This window comes from Cavia porcellus, unplaced genomic scaffold, assembly GCF_034190915.1.
Source record: "Cavia porcellus strain 051 isolate PalLab524CR breed Dunkin Hartley unplaced genomic scaffold, mCavPor4.1 scaffold_25, whole genome shotgun sequence".
NCBI classification, from domain to species: domain Eukaryota; kingdom Metazoa; phylum Chordata; class Mammalia; order Rodentia; family Caviidae; genus Cavia; species Cavia porcellus.
The window spans coordinates 15,637,678-15,656,926 of NW_026947508.1; the positions used below are offsets into that span (position 1 = coordinate 15,637,678).

A 19,249-nucleotide genomic window follows, 5' to 3' on the forward strand; every position below is an offset into this window, starting at 1 on the left:
GGTCTGGATTCTGCATGTTATGCAGGTACCACCCAGCTGCTGCATGACAGCCCCTTTCCCAGACATTCCTGAATGACAGTGGTGAAGGGAAATCTTCACAGTGGACAGAACTCTGGGTCATACACTAGGTAATACATTTGGCCTGAAGGTTTAGCTCAGTGACTTAAGCGCCTGTCTTGCAAGCAGGCAGTAGTCAGTTTGATCCCTGGTACCGATAAAAAGGAAAAAGACGGGGGAAAAAAAAAAAAAAAAGAAATAGCCAAATGTGTGACTGTATACTGATTCATGAGAACCTGGATGGAACATAAACTAGAAAATTGGTGACAAAGACACTGGGGAAGAGATATGTGGATAGACCTCTCCATATGAGCAAAGGATATAAAAATATTTGTTTCCCATGTACATGTGACTTCAGCAGAAGGGAATCTTAACACTCAAGTAGATAAGATGATCTATTCTGTAGATAATGGTCAACCTCACTCTTCAGCTACCCTGTCATTGCCAAAATGGGCCCCAAGAACAGAGTGGCCATGGTGGAAGGGATGGAAGTTATGCATGGGCTCAGCAACATGGACTCCAAGGCTGATCTGGCTACAGCCACTGCTGAATGCCCAATATGCCAGAATCAGAGACCAGCACTAGTTCCCCAGTATGGTTCTACTGTCCAGGATGATCAGCCTGTGACCTGGTTGTAGGTTGATTATATTGGACAACTTCCATCACAGAAGGGACTGTGCTTTGTCCTTACTGGCACAGACACATAGCCTGGATAAGGATTTGCTTTCCCTGTATATAATGCTTCTGCCAAAACTACCATCAGTGGACTTACAGAATGCCTTATCCACCATCATAAAATTCCACTCAACATTGCCTCTGATCAAGGAACATATTTTATGGCTAAAGAAGTGAGGCAATGGGCTCATGCTCATGGAATTAACTGGTCTTATCATGTTCCTCACAATCTAGAAGTAGCTGGATTGACAGAAAAGTAGAAAGGTCTTTTCAAGATAAAATTACAGCACCTGCTGGGTAAAAATAGCTTGCAGGGCTGGACCAAGGTTCTTCAAAAGGCTACACATGGTTTAAATTAGTGTCTTCTATATGGTACTGTGTCTCATATAGCCAGGATGCATAGGTCCAGGAATCAAGGGATGCAGTGGGCATGGTGCCACTCACTATTTCTCCCAGGGATCCACTAGCAAAACTGTTGCTTTTTGTTCCCATGTACTGCTTAGAAGTATTAGTCCCAGAAGGGGGAAAACTTGTTCCAGGAAGCACAACAGTGGTAACATTGAACCAGAAGCTAAGGTTTCCCCCTGGTCATTTTGGTCTCCTCATGCTTCCGAGGAAATGAGCTAAAATGGAAGTCAATGCATTGCCAGGGGTGACTGTGCCAGACTATCAAGTAGAAACTGGACTATTTCTCCACAATGGAGGAAAGAAAGAATATACTCTGAGTGTAGGTGATCCCTCAGGGTGCCTGCTGGTATTATCGTGCCCTGTCACTGGGAAACTACAACTTAATCGAAGCAGAATGAAAAATAGTCCAGAACTTTCAGGAATGAAGGTATGGTTCCCTCCACCAGGGAAAGAACAACACCCTGCTGAGGTATTTGCTGAAGGTGAAGGGAATATGGAATGGGTAGTAGAAGGTAGTGCAAAATATCAGCTACAATCCTGGGGTCAGCAATAAAAATGAGGAATGTAATTGTAATAGTTCTCTCCTAATATGATTCTTTTTTTTTTGTCTTTTTTGAGAGTCTCACTATGCAGTTCAGGCTGGCCTCGAGCTCACTTTGTAGCTCAGGCTGGTCTCAAACTCGCAATGATCTTCCCACCTCAGCCTCCTGAGTGCTGGGATTACAGGCGTGAGCCACCACGCCCGGCCTTAATATGATTCTAATGTAATACAATGCTGACAGAGATAATATTGGTCCCTAAGGATCATTAAACCTATGTTATAATGTTCAAGTTATGAAATATTAAGAGTAACTACCACCCAAAGAAATCTTGACTTCTCTTCTGGGGCAGAAATTATTGTTTTTCTTCTGTTCTTAGGCAGGATAATTACAATATCTTAGGCGTAATTACTACTACTACTATTATTTGAGACACAGTCTACCTATGTAGCCCAAACTGGCCTTGACTCATGGCAATCCTCTTGCCTCAGCCTTCTGAGTGCTGGGATTACAGGCATGTGCCAGCACAGCCAGCATTTTAGGCATAATTATGAGCTTCTCTTTGTATCTGGAGACTGATTAGGGAAATGTGTCTGTCTGTCAAATTGACAAGGGATGGATTGTGATGGCTGATTGTTCCAATTTGAGGAAGAGAAGCTCAATTAAATTGGCTCAGCAATTCTGCACTCTAGGGTGTAGAAGACCCAGCCAAGGGCAATTTGTTGCCTGGATGGTATAAAGGGGAAATGAAGAAGAATGGATCTTCTGGATCTGCTTCTGTTTCTTCAGAAGATTCAGGCTTTGCCTTCAACTCGGACATCATCTGGTTTCTGGCACAGACACTTCAGTCATCCAACAAGACCCACTGGCCTGCTGCCACAGATCCACATGGGACACTGCAACGAGCTCAAGACCTTCGACCGGCTCCTTTGGTCTCCAGTCTATCTGTGGCTTATAATGAACTTCACTAAAGTACTTTTACAAGACAGTTTTAAAAAAAATTCTCTAAAATCATGATAAAAATGACTATCATTGCTGTTAGAAAAACCTATATACACAATATACCTGCCTATTTCCTATTTAATTTGTGTCATGAAGTATCTAGAATCAATCCTGATAATTCTAAAAGAAGGCTGAATGTTGTCTTTGTGGAGATTTTACACACAGTAGCTATTTCTGCTCAGAGCTGATACAGCATTTTAGAGGAAAACTATAAAGATCCTAAACTTTGTATATAAAAGCAATGTTTAACTTCTGCTTACTTTACTACATTGTAGCCTATATGCTGTGAAGGACGCGGAAGAGAGAGAGCGGATCATTAGCTAGGTTTCCAGGCACCACACACCTGGAGGCCTCTGCTTTCCCAACTGTTCACAAATTGGGACCCAGGAAAGTTGACTTCCTATGCTTTTCCATTACATTATGGAAAGATAGAGATCATTGAATGCTGGGAGTGTTGGGGTTCCAATGACATGCCCTCTCTGGACAGCAGAACTTATATAAAATAACTCGGGGCTTTCTAAAGGGTTGAAAAATTCTGATCTACCTGTAAAAAGGTTTTTAGTGGATAATGAGGTGGGACTACCCCTGTGCTTCCAATTTACAAAAAGGAAAGCACCACATTGTCAGATTCTTCAATTTAGGAAGAAATAGTACAAATTTTGTAAGTCTTAGTTAGAGCTAATTATCAAAGGTAGGCTTAGAACCACTGCTTCACAGAAGAAGCAGGAATGGAAAGTGATGAAGTAACTGTTGAGACACAGAAATATTCATCTCATTTGCTGTTTAATAATAGGTAGCTGTGCTGGTTATGCAAGCAGCAGCAATCCCACCATTGCAGTGAGACTGTAGAAACTGTATCTGGACAGGCCAGGGCCGTCCCCCCTCTCCCCGCTCCGAAACCACACATAGGAAAATGTCATTTGCTTTTACTATTTACATTGGTTACTACAGTGAGTTGCAAATTTCTCATAAAACTGGGAAGTCATCCTGGTCCTAATGGCCAATAGCTACAGCAATTTTTGGCCATGTTTTTAATGAAGTTAACTGGCTCATGGTCTTACTCTAGCCACACTCACTTAATTCACAGAAACCTGGCTTCTTCCTAAAAGACAACTTTTTTTAAAAAATTCTGTTTTCCTGCACTCTTGAATTTGAATGACAACTTCTTAATGACCCTAGGGACAAGGATAAATTCTCTAGTACCATGAGGACAACATTATCATTCTTTACAAGGTCAAATGCGTTCTTAGTAACTAAGTAGGCGTAATTCTTAGTGCCAAAAATCCAATATGTACGTGGCTGAGTATGAAACAGACAACAGACTCTGGTTTGATATACTAAACTCAGGAAGTTTCAGTTCCTGTTCTTTTACAAAGAGGATAATCTGTGACTGATGTACTTCTATGTTTTATCCGATAAATTTGGTAACAAAAATCAAAAGAAAATTTTTATTTTTATTTTCTCGGTACCAGGGATCGAACTCACAACTGCCTGCTTGCAAGGCAGGCGCTTATGCCACTAAGCTAAATCCCCAGCCCCGAAAGTTTTTATTTTTAAAAACTATATGTAACTTTCACTGTAGACTTATTTTAAACCTTAGCCAGGGTAAGATTCTATGAGTGAAGGACAGACAAAACCTGTGGTGAAAGTGTATCATCAGTATACCAGGTCAGCCACAGTGACGCGCACTTGGGGAAATAGAGACACGAGGATCACAAACTCAGGCCCATAACTTAGATATGTCTCAAATTAAAAATAAAAAATAAAAATTGCTGGAGATGTAGTTAAGTGAAAAGACCTTGAAAGTTCAATCCTAGGTGCTGCGAAAACAAAATCAATCAGTAATTAATTTAAAACAAAAAACCAAAAAACCAGCCTGGGCATGGTGATGCATGCCTGTAGTCCCAGTTCTCTGCAAGGCTGTGTGAGGAAGACCTCAGGTTTTAAGTCCAGTCTGGAAAACTTTGTGAGACTCTGTCTCAGTATTAAAAATAATAAACAGGCTGGAAATGTAGCTCAGTATGAAAGTCACAGGTTAAATCCTAGTATCACAAAAATAAACAGTTAAAAATAAAAAAGAAGGGGTTGGCAATTTAGCTCAGTGGTGCAGCACCTGCTTGGCAAGTGTGAAGTCCTGAGTTCAACTCTAGGTACCTGACCCCCCTGTAAAAAAAGAAAAACCAAAACCTGATCAAATGGCGCTTTAACTCCATTGGGATAAATCTCACCAACCAGCTACTGACAAAAATCATAATGAAACCAACCTGGAATAGACAAATCATTAAAGAAATGAAGTTATGATCCTTCTGTTGGCTCAGAGTAAGTAGAGAGAGTTATCCTCACCAAAATAACTATAGTTGATTAAAATTGTGAGGCAATTTTCAGCATTTTTCTCACAGTGGATGGCTTTTTACCTTTAATGAACACGAGCTATGCATGGTGGTCCATCCTGCAATCTCAGCAGCAAGAGAGGCTCAGGAAGGATGGTGGAGTTTGAGACTTACCTGGCTAGTTAGTGAAACTGTCTCAAACAAACAAACAAACAAACAAACAAAAGACATGCAGATCTTTAAGTAAGTAGAAGATCTGGTGAAGATCTCAGAGATTCCTATCAAGTAATATAATACCAATATATTAAATCACATCAACATGTCAGAGGGGACTTGATTTTCATCTTTGGAAGAAGTATCAACCCAAAATCTTAGAAACCAATGCCAGTTTTGAGGAAGATACTCACCCTTTGAAAAAGTCCCGTTTACTGAGTTTCTCTGACTGTACCAGCTGATACAGTAACTGACCCATGTGATCCCTGGTGATCTGGCTCCTCTCTAGGGTAGACTCCACTCCCACTCGCACGAACACATGTAGCAGGCCCTGGGCATTCAGTTCTTCCACACACTGCATGGCCTCCTGTTAAAATTGTGGATAAAGGCTTGCTCCAAAATTTTCTGTTTAAAACAGCTTTAAGCCAGCTGTGGTAACACATTCTAATAACCCCAAAACTCAAAAGGCTGAATTTTAGCACTCAGGATTATAAATTTGAGATGGGCCTGGAATACACAGTGAGTCAGTCTGTCTCTCAAACAAAAAAACAAAACCAGCTGGAGTGTTAGTGTATACCAGTAATCCCAGCACTCTGGCATTCTTGAAGGCAGAGGCAGGAACACCATAATTTTGAGACCAGCCTGGGCAATTTAGCAAGACATTTTTCTCAAAATAAAAAACAAACGGACTGGGGATGTAGCTCAGTTTAAAGGCTCTGAATTCAATTCCTAGTACCACCACCAGTACAAAAAAAGTTAACTTTAAAATCTTTTACTCTTGATAAAAAGTCACCAGAAAGATCTAGGATTAGGTGCTGGGGATTTAGCCCAGCGGCATAAGCACCTGCCTTGCAAGCAGGCAGTTGTGAGTTTGGTCCTCGGTACTGATAAAAAGGAAAAAGACAAAAAAAAAAAAAAAAAAAAAAAAAAAAAAAAAGATCTAGGATTAAGGTAGTTTTTTAACTTAAGATTTCTTTTTGTGGCACTGAAGACTGGACTGAGGGCCTTCAGAATGCGCTACATCCCAGTCCTTTTTGTTTTGTTTTGAGATAGTGTTTCATACAGTTGCCATGGATGGGGCTGAATTTGAAATCTTTCTGTCTCAGCCTCCCAAAGTGCTGGGATTATGGTATTTGCCATCACAGCCAACTTTGGGTTTTGTTTTTTAAATATAATATTGCTCAGTAAAATGCAGGCTGATACAGGCAATGTTAGTCACATTAAAGCAAAACAAAACGATGTGTGGAATTGTGTGCCTGCAGAGCCATCTGCTTGGAGGCTAAAGGAGGATCACTTGAACTGCCAGGTTTAAGGGTATCCTGGGCAATGTAATGAGACATATATGTGCTCTCCTTTTTGGGGTGGGTGGTTTGCTGGGGTCTCACCCTAGAGCTTTGCGCTGAGCTACTCTATAACCCAGGCCTTTTAAAATTTTTTCATTTTAAATTTATTATTAATATACATCTGCAATTCATATTAAGTACATTCCTCTTGGGGAGCTGCTACGTGTACTCGCCACATCTTAATTTTTTCACTTCCTCTTTCTATTCTCACCCTTCTCTTCCATTTCAAATCTCTTTTCCGTTTCCCAAAGATCTCTCTCTCCCTGCTTCCTATTATCCTTGTTTTTTTGTATTTTTTCTTCCTCTTTGAATTATTTATCTTCTGGTTTCTCCTAAGAAACTTTATTTTTTATTTTGAGACAGGGTCTCCCTAAATCACTAGGTTGCTCAGGCTGGCTGAAACCTGCCATTTTCCTGCCTTAGCCTCCTACAGTGCTGAGAATATAGGTGTTTGCCACCATGTGCCACCATGCGCAGTCTTTTGTTTCTGAAAGAAAGAAGGACAGAAAGAAAAAGGGAGGCAGGGGAGAGGGAGAGAGAATGGTATACCTTTATAAGGCTAACAAATTTAGGTTAAAAATTTTATGAAAAACCACTCAAAGAGTCACAGTCAAAATGTTTCTCAACACCATACATACCTATTTTATAATCATTTAAAAAACTAAAAATGGTATAAGAAATAGAAAGCCAATGTTAGGACCCAAAGGCCGAGGTTATTCTGTCTGGGAATATTGATATTTATACATTTCTTAAAGTAACTTTTTGACAGAAAGTTAAAGCTAAGATATCATGATACACCAGAGTCACATAGTATTAAGAGGCAGAGTCAGGATGCAAAGTTTCATGTGTCTGCCTACACCATGTATGTTTTTAGCCTCTTTGGTATATGTCTACTGAGTATATAAAATATGCCAGCCTTATTTTAGGGACTTTGGCCTGGATATATTATAGTGAATACACAATGAACAACATTTTCTCTTTAATGGTACATATATTCTAGTGGTGAGAACACATAAGACTGATAAAAAAGATAGGTAATAAATAAATAAACAACAGCTACAAAAAGAAAAATAATGTTTCAGTGAAGAGAAGGGAAACTAAGCGGTAGGATAGTCAGAGAAGACTACAGGAAATGTCATTTCAAGTAAGTCCTCAACCCATGAGAAAAATCAGGTAGCAGGTTGTGAACTTTTGGGATATGGCAGACACAGGGAATCAATTTCTGCTAGAAGACATTTCATCTGATGATGTACTAAAGATTGAATATAGGCTTGCATTCATTTTTCAGTTAGGCACAAAATAAACGCTCAATAAACATTATTTATATCACTGTTAGTAACATCAGCACTTACTAAGATGTTAAAATGAACTCTCTATGATCTTGACCAAGTTTCTTTATGTTTTTGCATCTCAGTTTCCTTATCTTTAAAAACAGGTATTACAGTAATAACAATTTTAGGAGGGGTCTTCTAGAGGCTATTTTTGAAATAGGCTCTCACTTTATAGTCCAAAGTGGGCTTGAACTCACTAAGTAGTTCAGGTTGGCCTTGAACTAGGAGTGATAGTCCTGCCTCTGCCTCCTGAGTGCTGGGATTACAGGCATGTGCCACCAACCTGGCTAGAAAGGGTCTTTTAAAGATTACATAAATACATATAAAATATGTAAAACCAACACTTAGAACAGAGTAAATCCCTCCCAACTGTCTAACACAGGTGCTTTAATACTGCAGGCCTACCCTAAGGCTCATGCTTCTCCAGTGGGTCTTCTGTTGCACCTGGCAGTATTACTGAGGTCCTTCACTCCCCATACTTTCAGTTCATCATAGAACACTCACTGACTTTCATGATGTCAGAAGCCAACCCCACTGCTTTCATCCTTATTATCTCTGCTTTTCATGTTTAATAGTGCTTCAATTTTCTTGTAAGTCTTTTTGTAATCCCCTAACTCCATGCAAGAAAGAAAAGCTGGACTGGCAGTTTGTAAGAATACTTCTCGTTTTCCAGAAAGCTAGCCACTGATGTGCTGGCCCTTTTCGGTTGGTATTCATTTATTTTGCATGTTTCCAAGGGTTTCTGCAAGGCATTCCTCCCTACATTACATAGCATCAGAAACTTCTTCCTACTTCTGGATTTTAGAAAATTTCAAGATATCCAAGATAATTTTTGTGTATAGAAAGCAGAAATGACTACTTTGTGAAGACTATAAGTAATTTGGGAAGAATTTTTAGTAATATAACATCAAAACAAAAGTAGTTAATATATCTGACAACTATTTTAAGAGCTAGTTTTAACAGATAAGTCATCCAGGCCTCAGACCACTAAACTAGATTCCAACATATGATCTCTCTTAAGACCTCACAATTTAAGTAACTGTGAAGTTACTCACTTCTGGTTTGTCTCTGCTATGAGACTATAGGGCTCATGGTTTCAGGTGGCATGCCTATCTTACCATCTTAAAACAAAGATCAAGGAGAAAGTAAAGAGTCAAAGGAGAGCAAATACAGAGCCACATCTTAACATTTCTCACTTAGGCTGTCTGAACCTGGAACATTGCTTGGCCATTTGTACCTCAGTTTTCTATTTATGAAACAAGGCGAAAGAAAGGCCAGCCATACTTTGAAATTAACAAGAGAATAATTAACATGATAAAGGATGACAAGCATCACTGTACCAGAAATGTTTCATAATAATCATGAGTTGGGGCTGGGGATTTAGCTCAGCGGCATAAGCACCTGCCTTGCAAGCAGGCAGTTGTGAGTTTGATCCCCGGTACCAATAAAAAGTTTAAAAAAAAGTTAAAAAAAAAAACAATCATGAGTTGGGCTAGGTGCATGGTGTATACCTGTACACTCAGCACTCTGCAAGGCTGAGGCTGGAGGGTTGAAAGTACAAGCCTAGCCTGGGTTACTTAGTGACTTAGTGAGACCCTGTGTCAAAGAAAAGGGCTGTGGATGCAGTGTAGTATGAGGGCCCTGGGTTCAATCTACAGCACCACACACACACACACACGAAAGACAAAGAGATTGCACTGGTTTCTGCTCATTGTTATCAGTTACTTTGGTTTTTCCTTAGATGGACATACGCATTCTTTTCCACTACGGTATCAATTTAGACAGGCAGACCGGGCAGAAATGCACTAGTCTTGGATTACTCAAGCCAAGCATTATTCAATTGTAATGATGCTTGATTAGACTAGAACCAAATTACTCTGTCTTTTTGTCACTGGACTTTCTATATATAACATATGAGAGAAAAATACTTATTGTGTAAGAAAAAAAAAGTGGGGCTGGAGATTTAGCTCAGCGGCATAAGCACCTGCCTTGTAAGCAGGCAGTCGTGAGTTCGATCCCTGGTACCGATAAAAAGGAAAAAGACAAAAAAAAGAAATAAAAAGTATTACTGTATAAGACACATTGCCATCAGTCTCCCTCAAAACACTCTAGCTTGCCTCAAACACGTCACTCCCGTCTCTCTGCTTGCCTTGCCTCCTGCCCCCTCTCCTTTCCCAGTATGTAGTCCAGGCTGGCCTTGAGAGCAGCAAAGCCTCCTGTGTGCTGGGATTACCACCATGCCTGGCTTCCAGACACTTTCTGCAGCACTCCTTTTTTTTGAGACAGGCTTTCACTATTTAGGGCCTTCAAGTTGCTTATGTAACCCAGGCTGGCTTTGAACTTGGAGTGATCCTCTTGCCTCCGCCTCCTCGACTGCTGGGATTCCAGGTGTGTGTCACCACGCCCAGCTTCTGAAATATTCTTGAAAATTCTCTTTCATGAATGTCTTTAGCTGCTCTCCTACAGATGTATGTTGATGTCCCAGGCCATTTAAAATGTTTAACTTTAATGGTTACTTTGACTTGGGGAAGAGCTAAAAGGAATTGCAGTGAATCCAGTGAATAAGGGCACACCATACTGTTTCTACAAGGCTGCTTTCTGGTCAAACGGCATCAATAGCAGCATTCCCTGTACTTTTGATCACATCTTGTAAAGATATGAAAAAGGACTTTGACAACTGCTTCAGAACATGGCAAGAATGGTAGTATACATGTGCTAACTAAGGTATGGCCGAGTATTCTGAGAGGAATAAATAGCGATGTGTCTTATTATTAAAAAAAAAAATTTTGTTTTGGTTGCTTTGGTTTTTGAGACAGGGTCTCTCTGTGAAGTTCAGGCTGGTCCCAAACTTACTATGTAATCCAGATTGGCATCAAACTTGTGGTGATCTTCCTGCCTCAGCCTCCCAAGTACTAGGATTACAGTGTGTGCTGTAAAAAATTTTTTTAAAAAATTTAAACATTTGGGGCTGAGGATTTAGCTCAGCGGCATAAGCGCCTGCCTTGCAAGTGCGTGGTCATGAGTTCAATCCCAGGTACCACACACACACACACACACACACACACACACACACAAAAAAAAAAAAAAAAAGGAAAGGAAAAAATTTAAACCTTCACCATATGTTTTGAATACCCTATGTAGTTACTTACTTTTTTTTTTAAATTTTCATTTACCTTAAAATCATTAATGTGTAGAAATTCATCAATGATAGGTCTAGACTTCCTCTCCATTTCTTCCTCAGAAAATGTAGTCTTCTCAGGGGCTGACACTGCTGAAATTTCTGGTTTCCCTATGGATAAGATCCAATCAGGGAGAAAGTAAAAATAACAAAAATTACCATTAATATGGTGAGATCATGGTTGGCAATATGTGTTATTACACTGTTTTGTTTCAGTAGAGGCTTTTAATAGCTGTAATTTGACAAAGGAAGACAATTAAAAACAATACCTTTTAATTTAGAATGTACCACGTAATTTTATAATCTACAAAAGTAACAAGATTGAGACATCTAATGAACCTTTCCTCTTACTGTTTTTTTTTTGGCACTAGGGATTGAACATACAACCTCATGCTTGTTAGGCAGGCGCTTACATCCCTGAGCTAAATCTCCAGGCTCTCCTTCCTGTATTTTGACTCTTCCTCATTACTTCACACTGTGCACAGGGTTGGGTCCTGCTTACCATGGTGCTAGCCAAATTGTGTGTGACACATCCTTCTACCTTCCATGGATCCTCCCACTACGAATTTTCTCAGCATATTCCTACTGTCTAGAATATTCTTTCCCTCTGCTCCATATTTGTACCTACCTCTCTACAAACTTGTTTCATCCACATAGTGCTTCAGAGGAGAAAAGTTTTCCATTATTCCTCTGCCCCAATTCTAGACAGTTGCCTTGTTAAGTATTCTCATAGAACTAAATTCTTTTCCTTCATGGAATTTTTTTCAGTTCATTATTTTGTGATATTACTAGGAATAAAAATCCATTGTCTAACACTTTAATAAATCAATGAATTATCCAGACATTAAACACACATGGATCAGCGATGCTAGATTACTCATTATAATTTTCTCTTACTGTTATATTCTGAAAGCTCTTATTACATCTCTAAAGTTACACGATTGGAAGGCTACAGTCAATTTGGAAGAAGAAAATAATTGCAATTTGCCTCTAAAATCCACTTAAGAGACTAAGAGGAAACAATTTAAAATCTATATAAGCAGCCAATATCACTTTATGATTAAGAAGTACGAGATAGGGGCTGAGGATTTAGCTCAGTGGCATAAGCATCTGCCTGGCAAGCATGAGGTCGTGAGTTCGATGCCTGGTACCAAAAAAAAAAAAAAAAACAAAGTAAAATAAAATAAATTATGAGATGGTAAAAACTATTTCCAAACTATTTTAAATAACTGGTATTATCATCATGACATTTAACATCTTTTGAAAATTCTGTATTTGCCACATAATGCTCTCAGTATTTACATATATTAATTTCTCATTTCATCTTCACTGCAAACTTACAAGGTTAAGGTAGGTGGTACATTTGTCCCCATTTAACAGCTGAGGAAACTGAAACAGAGGTCAAATATATTAAATGACTTTTACAAAATTACCAGAGCATGTCTCTAGCACATGTTAAATGCTTATAAACTTACTGGTTACCATAGAAGATGAAGGCAACAACAACAACAAACCTCGCCTCTCTTCTGTGTGTTGCAGATCAATAATAGGAATTTTCACACACTTGAGACTACACAGCAAATGCTTAACAGTTATGTACAGTGCGATGTGAAAGAAAATTCTAAGAAACACAGATTGTTTAATACACAGTGAGAGGGCATTATCACAACTCTTAAGAAAGAAAGGGGAAAATTTCTAACTGATGAATCAAAACATACCCAGGGAATAAGAATGATGTTACAAAACAACAAAGCTGTTCTCTCCTTTCAAGGTGCTAGTATATGTACTACTATGATATGTTGATTCTCAACTATAGTCATGCACATATTCCCTTAGTATTATTCCTTCCAAATTTCAGGAGCACGTCTCCATGCCCGCTGTCCCTAGAAAGTCTCTCACCTGACTCCCTCCCTCTGTTTCGGTCAGCCTCTGAGCTGTTCCTCTCCACCTCCACGCCTCCTGTCAGCTGCTTCACAGTCTCCAGCATCTCTCTCCGCTGCTCTTCCTGAGACTGATTGTCTAACAGGTCTTTATTGCTACTGCCCCTCATGAAAGTGTTTGGACGAGCTGTTGCAGATGAAAGTGGCTTGTCATTCTTCTCCCTGTTCATGCTTCCACGACTGTAAAGACAAAAACACTTTTTGACAACCTAACCTCTTTGTATTCAAATTATAAAATAACATTAAAAGTATGCAATTGTTCACAGAACCTTAGATATGAGGTATCAATTGTATTTCAAACTATAATTCATATAAACAAGTAAAAATCAGAATGTTTTAAAGTGAGTATTTTTTAAGACATTTAAAAAAAATTTTTTTTTTTTTGGTCTTTTTCTTTTTTATCGGTACCAGAGATTGAACTCATGACTGCCTGATTCCAAGGCAGGTGCTTATGCCACTGAGCTAAATCCCCAGTCCCCTTATTAAGATATTTTAACTTTTTTTCTCTTAACGGTAAAAGGGACACTAGTTAAAAATTAAACAAAAAAATTTTTTTTGGACTTTTTCCTTTTTATCGGTACTGGGGATGGAACTCACGACTGCCTGCTTGCAAGGCAGGCACTTATGCTGCTGAGCTAAATCCCCAGCCCCAAAATTAAAAATTTAAAAAAAAATTTTGGTGCTGAGGTTAAATCTAGGGACTTGAGCACGCTACGGATATGTTCTACCAATGAGTTAACTTAAATGTCAGTAACAATTATTGATTTTAGTTGTAAAAACTCTTTTGAAGAAAAAAATGAAAGTAGCAAAGAGTATAAGCCAAATAAATGAAAGGGAAGCAAGTACCTTAAGAATAGGCAATCACTATCTCAAAAACTATATGATGATTCTTTATTCCTCTAGATACTTAAAGATGTGAAAATTATTTGAGAAACAATTACACGTACACTTGGATAGTAAAGTCATGTATTTATTCATTTTAAGAAAGACTGTATAGCTCCCTGCTTAGTCTTCCTTTAATGTGCAATTCTCTTCAGCAATATAAACTGTTCCTTGGCAGTTCACAAGCAGCAAATTAAAAGGGAGAGAAAAGGGGAGACTCAGAAATGGGCAATTTCTAATCATTGTGAAAAAACATACCCGAGTACTTATAAAGTAAGGCCGTTACAGGAAACTTACGGCAGTGCAAAGAGCCACAATGCTGTGATTCAACAACTAATGCTCAGGGACAGTCCAAATTCTCCTAAGATGCCAATTTGTACTAAGAATACAGTACTTTGATTCACAAGTCCGGGGAATAAGTAATCCAGTTTATCAAGTCTATCTAATCAATTATAATAACATGAAGGTTTGTGAGTTCAAAGATACTTCATTTCTGAAAGTGCATACATAAAAAAATTTCTTTGGTCACTGGCTCTCCAGTATTCTATATAAACTAGCTACTATAATACATCACACAACTAAAATAATCATATAATACATTGACTACATCAATCTTACAAGAGTAAAAGCAGGAAGACAGCAGAATATGCACAGCCTAGTGAAAACTCAACAGTGACTTGAAATATCCAGTGAAGGACAGTGTGACAGGGAAATATCCGGGTAGACTGCCATTTTCTTCAATTCAAATGCTCGGGAGTACTAGGTTATTCTACAGCATCCTAGAGCAGCGGCAGGATGAGCTCCTGAAGTGCCTCCAGTGTTCTTTGCGTGGGCCTGGCTTTCTTAGGATGCGAACTACAGTATTAGGTATTTTTGCCAGACAACCTGCCCTTCCCTTCCAGCTCATCTTAAACCTAACACCCAGTTCTTTGTTACTATCTTATTATGCTATATGAAGATGAAAGGAGAAAATCAACATTAAGGATAAAAGGAATGCATCCATAGGACTATCATCATAACCCACGTGTGACATGGAGTCATACTGCCAAAAGGACAGCCTTGAGCAAACATGAAAAATGGGATTTTCACCTGGTTAAGGTCCTTCGGGAATCAAACTCTAAAGGTGTAGCTGACGTGCATCCAGAGGGCGCTGGAGGTTGTAGAGCAGAAAATCTATTTAAACTGGAAGTAGTTGACCGTAAGGCATCTATAGGTGTTGAGGATTTAGGAAAAAATAGAAATGACATGACTAAAATATAGATAATTGTTTACCTGCATCCACAGGGTGGGGCCCAAGACCAGAAATTATTTTATTTTTAAGAGGTGAGAATGGAAGTGGGGTGTTGCCTAGCTCTACCTTGCTCAGATTGACCCTAAACTCCTGGGCTCAAGCATCCCCTCTGCCTTCCCCTCTGAGTACAGTAGCTGGGACTACAGGTGCTAGCCACCACGCCTAGATTAACAGTCGGTATTTCTAACAAGTTCAGAAAACACTAATCTGGTCCAGCTACCATCCTCTAGAAGAAAAGACTGAGGGAATTTCTATGTAAAAGACTGTTTGGTGTAACCACTTGTTTTAAAACACTGAAATTATTCTAAACAGGGCACAGGAATGGAGGTGGTAATTAGGAGAGACAGACAAAAACCAAAACATGCACTTTAATGAAGTTTACCAATATAAATGCTAAAATCGCATTTATGCAAAATTATGATTCTTTAAGTTGAGGGAACATATAGAAAGGAGGATAATACTGAAGTTTCTTTTTCTGTAATTGGGCTTCTTTACTAAGATGTATTTGTGATGATGCAAATATTTTTATTTTAAAGGTCAAATACGATTTTTGGCAGATTTTGAAAGTGTTTCAATTCTTTATTCTTTTACAACTCCCTTAAATATTTCTGTGTATTAAGATGCTTCTTTTTTAGCATGATGGGTATCTTTTTAAATCTGGGGTCCTAATAATTTCTCTCACTATACTGAATTTGTGAGCCATAATGACAATGACGATGACAACAACAACAGCAACAACAGCAACAACAGATCTGAAATCCTAATTAAATAGCCGCATAGGGCTGGGTGTGGTGGCGCACGCCTGTAATCCAGCACTTGAGAGGTTGAGGAAGGAAGATCACTGCAAATTCAAGGCTTGCCCTGGCTACATGGTGAGTTCAACACCAAACTGAACTGCACAGCAAAAGCCTGTCTCACAAAGACCAAAAATAAATAAAGAGCCTCACAGAATAATTTCTATTGCCTACAACATAGTAGGACCACAGTGGTGGAGAACAGTTTCAAGAATATTTCAGATCAGTTACTAGAGAAGATTTTGAGTATTTCAAACACAGAGATATGATAAATATCTGAGCTGATAAATATACGAGTGACCCTGACCTAATCATTACATATTACACACATGTACTGTACTGAAATGTACTGTCTCATAAATATGTACAATAACTGTAGGCAATTAACAATAACAATGTAAATTTACACACAGCCTACCTGAAATGAAATTTTAAAAATCTTAAGAATCTTTACCCAGGAGGAAACTTCTGAGTTACGTTATGTGAAGTTGCACATGATTAGATCTTTCCCTATTATGCAACAACTGTGGGAATTGGCTGTAAAGTGAACACTCACAGACCAGTTAGGTTGGAGAAGGGCCACTCAACACGTACCAGTCTCGCTTGCCTTCGCTCCACCGCTGCTGCCTTTTCCCCAGCTGCCCAGCTGTGCTTTAGGTACCAGTTGAATTTTTTCATCAATTGTGGGCTGCAACATAATTGGCCACAATACACTTATAGGAAATACTGTAGAGGAACAGTTTTTCTTCTTCAGTGCAGTAGATTAATTTTAGCAACAAAATTTTAGAACACCAGTTTGAGAGACAAGTTGGAACTGTTCTCATTAAAGTAGGTTCCCTGTGGCATCTAAAACACTTCCTTGGGCTCATTTCCCTAGAACAGTTTGAAGGCACTGATCTGAAGAATGCACTCAGATCCTTCTACTTAAGATGGTTCATTAATCTGCCAAATCTAAGTGGTTTCTAATGATTCCTGTTATATAATAATGCCCAGTAATGTAAAAAAGAATACACAAATACTACAAAGTTAACTCATATACTCTGTATATTATTGTGAAAAACAGGTCAAGAGACATAAAAAAATTTCATGGTGGGGCTAGGGATGGCAGGGGGAGATGTGAATATTTACCAAGGGGAAGAGGAAGAAAGAGAATAGGACATTAGACAGGGAGTGCAGGCAGTTAAAGTGTTTAACCTTACACGCATAAGTACACAGAATTACAGTGCTATGTGCATTTTCACAAAACATATATAACCTAAAAGCTGGAATGTAGTTCTTTATAACAAAGGTATTTTTATATTCTGACAACCCATGATATGCTGGCTTGCTATATAACATTCTTTCACACAAAACGCTCTGAATTAACAAGGAATATGTTTAACAATTTTAAACTTTTTCTAGGATACTTTACACAATCCATAGTATAACCATCTGAATCAACAAAGTTTCTTAACTTACATATTTTTTAAAATGTTGCTGTAGTGATATTGGAGGTTTGATACTAGCACTGTTCTTCACACTGTTCTCAGATATTACCATTAAATATTAAAATAATCTTCAAAGACATTGGGGTCCATATTACAGAAATTCTTTTTTTTCCCCAGAAATTCTTTAAACAGTAATATTTGTGTCAAAGTCATCTCTTGCTTGAGATGAATGACAATCAAATTGTATCTAGCAATGGAAACTGTGGACAGAGACAAAAACAACTAGAAGGACGCACCAGAATCTTAAGAGAATAGTAGCTGACTAATTAAATCACCAAGAGAGATCAAGAGGGAGAATAATTTACCCTAAGGCAAAACTCTGAGAAAATTATGAACATGCAAATGACTTAAATCATTTAATTTTAATTTTTAAAAAAACTTTTGGTCAGTTATCTTTTTGTATCTGATGTTTTCGTATAAGCTTTACATTTTCTTTAGCATTTTGCTGGCAGCTTCCAATTTTCAGAACTATAGAAAGTATCACAAGTAGGGATCAAATGAGATTTGCAAAACCCATTGGGATTGTGGAAGTTTCCATTTTTATCAAAATGAATTGTACTTTCTCTATATTCTTCTGTTTGCTCTATTTACAGAGATTAACAAACGCCTCCTGCCGAAAACAGCTGCTAGGAGAAGATTCTTTTCCTTTGCTGCCCAAGGATTCTCAAAAGAAAGGAAGGAGAGCATATTAAATCTTTGTAACAGAATGATCTCTAATGATCATCTGTGGTTTGTTTTTGACTCTGGAAATGGGAAACCATCATGGTTACATTTAAACAAGTAACTGCTTCTTTTCTGGAGGAAAAGATACCAAGTGTAATAGTTTGCAAATGACTACTTCTTCTAACTATCTTTATCATCATTTCTTGTATTAAGCATCTTATAACTCTAAGAATTAACCTAGGCTTCTCTCCACACAAAACCTTCTGCTTGCCTACCAAGTCTGAGAAACACCAAAAAACAAAAAAACAAAACCAAATTAAAATCCCTTTGTTGGAATAGAAAACCTACTACCAAAGGACTTTGCCAACACAAGACCATAGAATGCATTGATCAATACTGACTTGTAAGAAAATATCTTCATTGAAAACCTACTATCCTATAAAATATGCAATATGGCTATTTTATGTGATCAAGAAGCACTTTATAGACTAATAGTGAGACTACTTGCCATTCTGTGAGTTTTTCTGGTGGTAATGGGGACTGAACTAGAGCTTCATGTATGCCAGGGAGGTACGCCACTTTTAAGTGACATTCCTAGCTCATATGTTGCACGTTATGTGTCACACTTACCTTCGTGATTTTCAGGAATTTTGATGGGTCTAGTACGCGACTGTTCTTGGGCCCTTGTACAGTGTTCCATCCACCTTCATCCACTCTTTGGACACCTACAAAGAACACAGTGAGCTAGTCTCTTATTTGTCTTATGTCAATTTCACACTGAAAAAGAGCAGTATTTTAAATTCAGCTACTCCAATTAAAACCAATAGAAAATACAAAAAAAGCTGTTAAAACAATACTGACAGGGGCTGTGGATTTAGCTCAGCGGCATAAGCGCCTGCCTTGCAAGCAGGCAGTCGTGAGTTCGATCCCTGGTACCAATAAAAACGAAAAAGACAAAAAAAACAAAAAACAAAAAACAATACTGATAGCATGAAAATAATCAAACAGCCCTTTACTTATATTAGATCTTCATGAAGCATTGCTGACCTAGAAAAAAACCAAATGATACAAAAATCCTTCAGTGGACACAGCAGGGTAAAATCTATGTAAAGAATT

The 19,249-nt window shown here is 38.4% G+C and overlaps 1 protein-coding gene across 25 annotated transcripts in view; it reads right to left on the reverse strand.

Moving 5' to 3' along the window:
* The window catches only part of Eif4g3 (eukaryotic translation initiation factor 4 gamma 3), a 318,850-nt gene that overhangs the window by 23,313 nt on the left and 276,288 nt on the right, over nucleotides 1-19,249 (reverse strand). For 23 of the 25 annotated variants that reach the window (XM_063235683.1, XM_063235682.1, XM_063235687.1 and 20 more), the window contains 6 exons: nucleotides 18,764-18,858; nucleotides 16,578-16,671; nucleotides 14,988-15,105; nucleotides 12,976-13,196; nucleotides 11,072-11,187; nucleotides 5,419-5,591 (listed from right to left, as the gene is read on the reverse strand). In XM_063235683.1, the coding sequence (XP_063091753.1) occupies nucleotides 5,419-5,591; nucleotides 11,072-11,187; nucleotides 12,976-13,196; nucleotides 14,988-15,105; nucleotides 16,578-16,671; nucleotides 18,764-18,858 (817 nt within the window). Of the gene's footprint in view, nucleotides 1-5,418; nucleotides 5,592-11,071; nucleotides 11,188-12,975; nucleotides 13,197-14,987; nucleotides 15,106-16,577; nucleotides 16,672-18,763; nucleotides 18,859-19,249 lie in introns of those variants that run through there. The other 2 variants (XM_023565717.2, XM_063235689.1) reach the window with 2 other exon arrangements.